We start from the raw sequence: 10,904 nt of genomic DNA, 5'->3' as shown, positions 1-10,904 counted from the left end.
TAGACTACATGAGACCTACAGTCAGTGTCCAGACTTCAGTTACTATTATAATAGACTACAGTCAGTGTCCAGACTTCAGTTACTATCATAATAGACTACAGCCAGTGTCCAGACTTCAGTTACTATTATAATAGACTACATGAGACCTACAGTCAGTGTCCAGACTTCAGTTACTATTATAATAGACTACAGTCAGTGTCCAGACTTCAGTTACTATTATAATAGACTACATGAGGACTACAGTCAGTGTCCAGACTTCAGTTACTATTATAATAGACTACAGTCAGTGTCCAGACTTCAGTTACTATTATAATAGACTACATGAGACCTACAGTCAGTGTCCAGACTTCAGTTACTATTATAATAGACTACAGTCAGTGTCCAGACTTCAGTTACTATTATAATAGACTACATGAGACCTACAGTCAGTGTCCAGACTTCAGTTACTATTATAATAGACTACAGTCAGTGTCCAGACTTCAGTTACTATTATAATAGACTACATGAGACCTACAGTCAGTGTCCAGACTTCAGTTACTATTATAATAGACTACAGTCAGTGTCCAGACTTCAGTTAATATTATAATAGACTACAGTCAGTGTCCAGACTTCAGTTACTATTATAATAGACTACAGTCAGTGTCCAGACTTCAGTTACTATTATAATAGACTACATGAGACCTACAGTTAGTGTCCAGACTTCAGATACTATTATAATAGACTACAGTCAGTGTCCAGACTTCAGTTACTATTATAATAGACTACATGAGACCTACAGTCAGTGTCCAGACTTCAGTTACTATTATAATAGACTACAGTCAGTGTCCAGACTTCAGTTACTATTATAATAGACTACATGAGACCTACAGTCAGTGTCCAGACTTCAGTTACTATTATAATAGACTACAGTCAGTGTCCAGACTTCAGTTAATATTATAATAGACTACAGTCAGTGTCCAGACTTCAGTTACTATTATAATAGACTACAGTCAGTGTCCAGACTTCAGTTACTATTATAATAGACTACATGAGACCTACAGTCAGTGTCCAGACTTCAGTTACTATTATAATAGACTACATGAGACCTACAGTTAGTGTCCAGACTTCAGTTAATATTATAATAGACTACAGTCAGTGTCCAGACTTCAGTTACTATTATAATAGACTACATGAGACCTACAGTCAGTGTCCAGACTTCAGTTACTATTATAATAGACTACAGTCAGTGTCCAGACTTCAGTTACTATCATAATAGACTACAGCCAGTGTCCAGACTTCAGTTACTATTATAATAGACTACAGTCAGTGTCCAGACTTATGTCCAGACATCTCTAGTTTTAAAATATCTCTGGTATTAAAATATTTCTAGTATTAAAATATCTCTGGTATTAAAATATCTCTAGTATAAAATATCTATTAAAATATCTCTAGTATAAAAATATATCTAGTATTAAAATATCTATTAAAATATCTCTAGTATTAAAATATCTTTTAAAATATCTCTAGTATAAAAATATATATAGTATAAAAATATATATATAGTATAAAATATCTATTAAAATATCTCTAGTATAAAAATCTCTGGTTTTAAAATATCTCTAGTATTAAAATATATCTAGTATTAAAATATCTATTAAAATATCTCTAGTATAAAATATCTATTAAAATATCTCTAGTATAAAAATCTCTAGTTTTAAAATATCTCTAGTATTAAAATATATATAGTATAAAATATCTCTAGTATTAAAATATCTAGTATTAAAATATCTCTAGTATTAAAATATCTCTAGTTTTAAAATATATCTAGTATTAAAATATCTATTAAAATATCTCTAGTATAAAAATATATATAGTATAAAATATCTCTGGTATTAAAATATATCTAGTATTAAAATATATCTAGTATTAAAATATCTCTAGTATTAAAATATGGCTTGTATTAAAATATCTATTAAAATATCTCTAGTATAAAAATATATATAGTATAAAATATCTCTGGTATTAAAATATCTCTAGTATTAAAATATATCTAGTATTAAAATATCTCTAGTATTAAAATATATCTAGTATTAAAATATGGCTTGTATTAAAATATCTCTGGTATTAAAATATCTCTAGTATTAAAATATATATAGTATAAAATATCTCTGGTATTAAAATATCTCTGGTATTAAAATATCTCTAGTATTAAAATATCTCTAGTATTAAAATATGGCTTGTATTAAAATATCTCTAGTATTAAAATATCTCTAGTATTAAAATATGGCTTGTATTAAAATATCTCTGGTATTAAAATATCTATAAAAATATCTCTAGTATTAAAATATCTCTAGTATTAAAATATCTCTGGTATTAAAATATCTCTAGTATAAAATATGTATTAAAATATCTCTAGTAAATACTTTACCTGGAACATCACAGTGAAGAAAACCACTATGATGGTTGTGGCCACGAAGTAGTCTTTAGCCGGGACCCGTTCTGCGTCCAGCAGCACCACCAAGGCAAACGCCACCGCCCCTCGCAGGCCACCGTACGACATCACCACCTGGTCGATCTTGTCCAATGGGACGAGGCGGAACCAGTTCAACACCCAGGTCTGCATGACCACACCTGAAAGAGATCATAGACAGAGAATCCAACAGCTACAGTATAATTCTTATCCCCCCCCCCCCCCCCCCCCCACAGTATAAATGAAGTCGTGCCAATACATCCTCAGACTCATCATTGAGTACAGAGTCCTGATTATTGATAAAGGACGGCAGATATTCAGACACGTTTTGGAGTTAATTGAATGAGTGATTATTTTATCATCTGTTTGGCATTAAAGGTTTTATAGAGAGGCCCGATCACTGATAAAACACGCTGGATCCTCAAGACTCTGTTCAGTATCTGTGTGTAAAGCAAGCACCCTGACGAAAGGCTCTCTCTCAGACAAGCACCCTGACGAAAGGCTCTTCAGAGAAGCACCCTGACGAAAGGCTATCTCAGACAAGCACCCTGACGAAAGGCTCTTCAGAGAAGCACCCTGACGAAAGGCTCTCTCAGACAAGCACCCTGACGAAAGGCTCTGTCAGACAAGCACTCTGACGAAAGGCTCTTCAGACAAGCACCCTGACGAAAGGCTCTCTCCAGACAAGCACCCTGACGAAAGGCTCTCTCAGACAAGAATGTTGGTCAAATAAATCCACATTAAGGACAGAGAAGACTCCTCTCTTTGTGCTGCGTAGGTCCACTCTTACCCAGGGGGCTGCAATCCCTGATACATAGTAGTATAGTATTGAGATTCACCTTCAGCTACGTGTAGAGTAACAACGCTGGGTACTGAATCAATGTTTAGTAAGGCGGCACACCTACCCAGGGCCCTGAAGACGAAGATGAAGATGAGCGTACAGGAGATGAGTCCTGTGTCCCAGGCCCACTTAGATTTGTCCACGGCTGAGATGCCCAGGAAGATGAAGATGATGGTTTCGGCGATGCTGGCCAGGGTTTTCATCGTGTACTTCACCGTGGTACGAGATTTCTGGGATATGTTGGCCTCCACGTACTTGTTACAGCCGATACCACAGAACGTCATTCTGAAGGTGGAGAGAGAGAGAGAGAGAGAGACAGAGGACAGGAGAGGACCACGGTCCAGATTCACAAAACACTTCTTAAATGCAAAAAAATTAAGAAGTTCATAAGAGTAAGTAAGTGCAATTCCTCAACAATATCTTAAGATTTTATGATTTTCTTACAAACTCCTCAAACATCTTCTTATACGTGTCTTCTTAAGATGTTTGTTGCTAGGCAACCAATTTAGCTATCGAGCTAGCTAGCGATGGCAAAAAAATTATCAATACTTAATAAAATGATCAATACTTAAAATGATCAATACTGAAACTTTCAGATATAGTTTGAGAGTGAATTATGTACAATTGATTTTCACGAGCTGTTTTCTCTCACTGCCCAGAGTTTAAGACAATGGTTTAGCTATCTTGGAATTTAAAAATATTTACCACAAACTTTATTTTCAAGAATATAAATTTCTTAACTTTTTGCTTTAAGGAGAAACATAAGAAAACAGCGAAAGAGAATTTTCCAAGAACCTTTTTGAGGAATTGCAACTTTGCTGAACTTTCTTCTTAAGTCTATAGTTAAGAGAAAAACATGGCAGTTTAGAAGACATTCCTTCTAAAGAGGGTTTAGAGAACCTGAGCCCAGGGCCTTAACCAGGGTTTGAGTTTGAGTGAAGTCCGGAAGAGGACATTTTTGAAAATTGAAGCTCATTTACTGCATTTCTATACAATTTAAAATCTCTAAAATGCTATTTGGAGAACAGCAAAACAAGCCAAAATGACCCCAGCCATTATCACTTTGGCTGCTGTAGGTTCATTCACCTCAGTCCATCTACAAGCACACAGCCTGTTAGCTATACAATCTACCTACCTCAGTCCATCTACAAACACACAGCCTGTTAGCTATACAATCTACCTACCTCAGTCCATCTACAAACACACAGCCTGTTAGATATACAATCTACCTACCTCAGTCCATCTACAAGCACACAGCCTGTTGGATATACAATCTACCTACCTCAGTCCATCTACAAACACACAGCCTGTTGGATATACAATCTACCTACCTCAGTCCATCTACAAACACACAGCCTGTTGGATATACAATCTACCTACCTCAGTCCATCTACAAACACACAGCCTGTTGGCTATACAATCTACCTACCTCAGTCCATCTACAAGCACACAGCCTGTTAGCTATACAATCTACCTACCTCAGTCCATCTACAAACACACAGCCTGTTGGCTATACAATCTACCTACCTCAGTCCATCTACAAACACACAGCCTGTTAGCTATACAATCTACCTACCTCAGTCCATCTACAAACACACAGCCTGTTGGCTATACAATCTACCTACCTCAGTCCATCTACAAACACACAGCCTGTTGGCTATACAATCTACCTACCTCAGTCCATCTACAAACACACAGCCTGTTAGCTATACAACTGTAATGTTATGAAGGGGGAGATATGAGACATGATTCACACTGACACGTAGAATCAGTGATGCAACAAAAACCTATTACATGTTTACAACTGTATTGTTTGCATGTTGGTTGTATTGTAATGTAGGTCTATAGGGAGGATAGGTCCTGTGGAGATGTTCATATTGTAACATACAGTGGTTGTATTGTAATGTAGGTCTATAGGGAGGATAGGTCCTGTGGAGATGTTCATATTGTAACATACAGTGGTTGTATTTTAATGTAGGTCTATAGGGAGGATAGGTCCTGTGGAGATGTTCATATTGTAACAGAGTGGTTGTATTGTATTGTAGGTCTGTAGGGAAGATGGGTCCTGTTGAGCTGTTCATATTGTAACATACAGTGCCTTGAGAAAGTATTCGGCCCCCTTGAACTTTGCGACCTTTTGCCACATTTCAGGCTTCAAACATAAAGATATAAAACTGTATTTTTTTGTGAAGAATCAACAACAAGTGGGACACAATCATGAAGTGGAACGACATGGTTAAAATTGATGGGAAGATGGATGGAGCCAAATACAGGACCATTCTGGAAGAAAACCTGATGGAGTCTGCAAAAGACCTGAGACTGGGACGGAGATTTGTCTTCCAACAAGACAATGATCCAAAACATAAAGCAAAATCTACAATGGAATGGTTCAAAAATAAACATATCCAGGTGTTAGAATGGCCAAGTCAAAGTCCAGACCTGAATCCAATCGAGAATCTGTGGAAAGAAAGAAAACTGCTGTTCACAAATGCTCTCCATCCAACCTCACTGAGCTCGAGCTGTTTTGCAAGGAGGAATGGGAAAAAATGTCAGTCTCTCGATGTGCAAAACTGATAGAGACATACCCCAAGCGACTTACAGCTGTAATCGCAGCAAAAGGTGGCGCTACAAAGTATTAACTTAAGGGGGCTGAATAATTTTGCACGCCCAATTTTTCAGTTTTTGATTTGTTAAAAAAGTTTGAAATATCCAATAAATGTCGTTCCACTTCATGATTGTGTCCCACTTGTTGTTGATTCTTCACAAAAAAATACAGTTTTATATCTTTATGTTTGAAGCCTGAAATGTGGCAAAAGGTCGCAAAGTTCAAGGGGGCCAAATACTTTCGCAAGGCACTGTACAGTGGTTGTATTGTAATGTAGGTCTATAGGGAGGATAGGTCCTGTTGTGATGTTTAGATTGTAACATACAGTGATTGTATTTTAATGTAGGTCTATACACACACATCCATATACATGTACCCACTGACACCCCCCCCCCCCCCCCCCCATATACAGCGCCTTTGGAAAGTATTCAGACCCAGTCTGAGGTCCTGAGCACTCTGGCTTTCATCAAGGATCTCGCTGTACTTTGCTCCGTTCATCTTTCCCTCGAGCTGACTAGTCTCCCAGTCCCTGCCACTGAAAAACATCCCCACAGCATGACGCTGCCACCGCCATGCTTCACCGTGGGGGTGGTGCCAATTTTCTTCCAGACATGATGCTTAGCATTCAGGCCAAAGAGTTCAATCTTGGTTTCATCAGACCAGAGAATCTTGTTTCTTATGGTCTGAGAGTCAATTAGGTGCCTTTTGGCAAACTCCAAGCGGGCTCTCATGTGCCTTTTACTGAGGAATGGCTTCCATCTAGCCACTCTACCTTAAAGGCCTGATTGGTGGAGTGCTGCAGAGATGCTTGTCTTTCTGGAATGTTCTCCCATCTCCACAGAGGAAGTCTGGAGCTCTGTCAGAGTGACCATCAGGTTCTTGGCCACCTCCCTGACCAAGGCCCTTCTCCACTGGGCAGCCAGCTCTGGGAAGAGTCTTGGTGGTTCCAAACTTCTTCCATTTAAGAATGATGGAGGCCACTGTGTTCTTGAGGACCTTCAATGCTGCAGAAATGTTTTGGTACCCTTCCCCAGATCTGTGCCTCGACACAATGCTGTCTCGGAGCTCTACGGACAATTCATTCGATCTCACGGCTTGGTTTTTGCTCTGACATCCACTGTCAACTGTGGGACGTTGTATAGACAGGTGTGTGCCTTTCCAAAATCATGTCCAATCAATTTAATTTACCACAGGTGGACTCCAATCAAGTTGTAGAAACATCTCAAGGATGATCAATGGAAACAGGATGCACCTGAGATCAAATTAGAGTCTCATAACAAAGGGTCTGAATACTTATGTAAATGAGGTATTTCAGTTTTTGAAAAAAAAATAAAAATAAATTTGCATTTTTTCCCTTCTTGCACACACACACACACACACACACACACACACACACACACACACACACACACACACACACACACACACACACACACACACACACAGACTAATGACAGCGGAATAAAAAATAAAATAGAAAAATGAAGTGAGTTTAAATGCAACATATTTTTGAGTACAGACCATCACAGTTTCTGTGGTGATTTCTAGAACACATACTAAAGATGTACTCACGACAAGATGGCGGACAGAGAGAAGAGCTCAGCGGTGAGGTAGGCCAGGTAGACCATGAGGAAGACCAATAGAGGCTCAATGATGCGGACCTTCTTGGTGAAACGTGTGATGAAGGCTAGGAGAGCAGCAAAGATCAGACCCACCATGGTCCCCCCAATACTGACGATGAGGAATGAGGCTGAGGAGGGAGAGGAGGGAGAGAAGGACGAAGATGGGGAGGAGGAGGGGGAGGAGGAAGGGTGGAGGTAGACAGGGAGGAAGAGGAGAGGGGTGGAGGAAGATGGGGAGACAGGGAGGAAGAGGAGAAGGGATGAGGAAGATGGGGAGGTGGAGGAGGAAGGGTGGAGGGAGACAGGGAGGAAGAGGAGAGGGGGGGAGGTGGAGGAGGGTGAGGAGGAAGGGTGGAGGGAGACAGGGAGGAAGAGGAGAGGGGTGGAGGAAGATGGGGAGACAGGGAGGAAGAGGAGAAGGGATGAGGAAGATGGGGAGGTGGAGGAGGAAGGGTGGAGGGAGACAGGGAGGAAGAGGAGAGGGGTGGAGGAAGATGGGGAGACAGGGAGGAAGAGGAGAGGGGTGGAGGAAGATGGGGAGAAAGGGATGAAGAGGAGAAAGGAGGAGGAAGATGGGGAGGTGGAGGAGGAAGGGTGTAGGGAGACAGGGAGGAAGAGGGGGAGGAGGAGGAAGGGTGGAGGGGGAGAGAGGAAGGGTGGAGGGAGAGGGGAGGAGGAAGGGTGGAGAGAGAGGGGAGGAGGAAGAGAGGAGGCACAGGGGACGTGGGAGAGTCTTTAGGTTCAGAGACAGGACATCAGGAGAGGTCTCATAGTGGCTATGCAGAGCATAGTGTATGTGTAAATAGACGACAGCTAACACAGACTACAGCTAACACAGACTACAGCTAACACAGACTACAGCTAAACAGAGACTACAGCTAACACAGACTACAGCTAACACAGACTACAGCTAACACAGACTACAGCTAACACAGACTACAGCTAACACAGACTACAGCTAACACAGACTACAGCTAAACACAGACTAGAGCTAAACACAGACTAGAGCTAACACAGACTACAGCTAACACAGACTACAGCTAACACAGACTACAGCTAACACAGACTACAGCTAACACAGACTACAGCTAACACAGACTACAGCTAACACAGACTACAGCTAAACACAGACTAGAACTAACACAGACTACAGCTAACACAGACTACAGCTAAACACAGACTACAGCTAAACACAGACTACAGCTAATACAGACTAGAGCTAACACAGACTACAGCTAACACAGACTACAGCTAACACAGACTACAGCTAACACAGACTACAGCTAAACACAGACTACAGCTAACACAGACTACAGCTAAACACAGACTACAGCTAAACACAGACTAGAGCTAACACAGACTAGAGCTAACACAGACTACAGCTAACACAGACTACAGCTAACACAGACTACAGCTAAACACAGACTACAGCTAAACACAGACTACAGCTAACACAGACTACAGCTAAACACAGACTACAGCTAACACAGACTACAGCTAAACACAGACTACAGCTAACACAGACTACAGCTAACACAGACTACAGCTAAACACAGACTACAGCTAACACAGACTACAGCTAACACAGACTACAGCTAAACACAGACTACAGCTAAACACCAGAACTCATCCTCACCCACTCCTTTGAAATAGTCAGCTGTCTGAACATTCTCAGGGCCCACCTCCACGAAGGACATGTACACCTTATACAACACCTGCAGAGGAGGAGACATGACATCATCAGGAGATTGTCTTTGTAACTCTCTCCATAACACAATGCATTCTCTATACAGGTGGGTGCTACTTATTGGTGGTGCACAGCATACTGCAGCACTGCAGGCCTGGGGCTGGTTATAACCCTGATCTACTATTAAAGGTCTTGGGCTTGGTTATAACCCTGATCCACTATTAAAGGCTGGTTATAACCCTGATCTACTATTAAAGACCTGGGGTTGGTTATAACCCTGATCCACTATTAAAGGCTGGTTATAACCCTGATCCACTATTAAAGACCTGGGGTTGGTTATAACCCTGATCCACTATTAAAGGCTGGTAATAACCCTGATCCACTATTAAGGGCCTGAGGGTGGTTATAACCCTGATCCACTATTAAAGGCTGGTTATAACCCTGATCCACTATTAAAGGCCTGAGGGTGGTTATAACCCTGATCCACTATTAAAGGCTGGTAATAACCCTGATCCACTATTAAAGACCTGGGTTTGGTTATAACCCTGATCCACTATTAAGGCTGGTTATAACCCTGATCCACTATTAAAGACCTGGGGTTGGTTATAACCCTGATCCACTATTAAAGGCCTGGGGTTGGTTATAACCCCGATCCACTATTAAAGGCTGGTTATAACCCTGATCCACTATTAAAGGCTGGTTATAACCCTGATCCACTATTAAAGGCCTGGGGTTGGTTATAACCCTGATCCACTATTAAAGGCTGGTTATAACCCTGATCCACTATTAAAGGCCTGGGGCTGGTTATAACCCTGATCCACTATTAAAGGCCTGGGGTTGGTTATAACCCTGATCCACTATTAAAGGCTGGTTATAACCCTGATCCACTATTAAAGGCCTGGGTTTGGTTATAACCCTGATCCACTATTAAAGGCTGGTTATAACCCTGATCCACTATTAAAGGCCTGGGGGTTGGTTATAACCCTGATCCACTATTAAATGCCTGGGGTTGGTTATAACCCTGATCCACTATTAAAGAATGGTTATAACCCTGATCCACTATTAAAGGCTGATTATAACCCTGATCCACTATTAAAGACCTGGGGTTGGTTATGACCCTGATCCACTATTAAAGGACTGGGGTTGGTTATAACCCTGATCCACTATTAAAGGCTGGTTATAACCCTGATCCACTATTAAAGGCTGGTTATAACCCTGATCCACTATTAAAGACCTGGGGTTGGTTATAACCCTGATCCACTATTAAAGGCCTGGGGTTGGTTATAACCCTGATCCACTATTAAAGACTGGTTATAACCCTGATCCACTATTAAAGGCCTGGGGTTGGTTATAACCCTGATCCACTATTAAAGGCTGGTTATAACCCTGCTCCACTATTAAAGGCTGGTTATAACCCTGATCCACTATTAAAGGCTGGTTATAACCCTGATCCACTATTAAAGGCTGGTTATAACCCTGATCCACTATTAAAGGCTGGTTATAACCCTGATCCACTATTAAAGGCTGGTTATAACCCTGATCCACTATTAAAGGCCTGGGGTTGATTATAACCCTGATCCACTATTAAAGGCTGGTTATAACCCTGATCCACTATTAAAGGACTGGGTTTGGTTATAACCCTAATCCACTATTAAAGGCTGGTTATAACCCTGATCCACTATTAAAGGCCTGGGACTGGT

General features: G+C 40.8%; 1 protein-coding gene across 1 annotated transcript in view; it reads right to left on the bottom strand.

Moving 5' to 3' along the window:
• LOC139384436 (sodium/hydrogen exchanger 5-like) overlaps nucleotides 1-10,904 on the bottom strand; it is a 76,521-nt gene that overhangs the window by 24,110 nt on the left and 41,507 nt on the right. Inside the window, exons 5-8 of the mRNA XM_071129201.1 lie at nucleotides 9,154-9,232; nucleotides 7,468-7,645; nucleotides 3,355-3,575; nucleotides 2,408-2,610 (exon numbers count right to left, since the gene is read on the bottom strand). Of these exons, the coding sequence (XP_070985302.1) occupies nucleotides 2,408-2,610; nucleotides 3,355-3,575; nucleotides 7,468-7,645; nucleotides 9,154-9,232 (681 nt within the window). The remainder of the gene's footprint in view (nucleotides 1-2,407; nucleotides 2,611-3,354; nucleotides 3,576-7,467; nucleotides 7,646-9,153; nucleotides 9,233-10,904) is intronic.

Source organism: Oncorhynchus clarkii, chromosome 26 (genome assembly GCF_045791955.1).
Source record: "Oncorhynchus clarkii lewisi isolate Uvic-CL-2024 chromosome 26, UVic_Ocla_1.0, whole genome shotgun sequence".
In the NCBI taxonomy this organism is placed as follows: Eukaryota; Metazoa; Chordata; class Actinopteri; order Salmoniformes; family Salmonidae; genus Oncorhynchus; species Oncorhynchus clarkii.
This window is presented reverse-complemented; position numbering and strand designations above follow the sequence as displayed.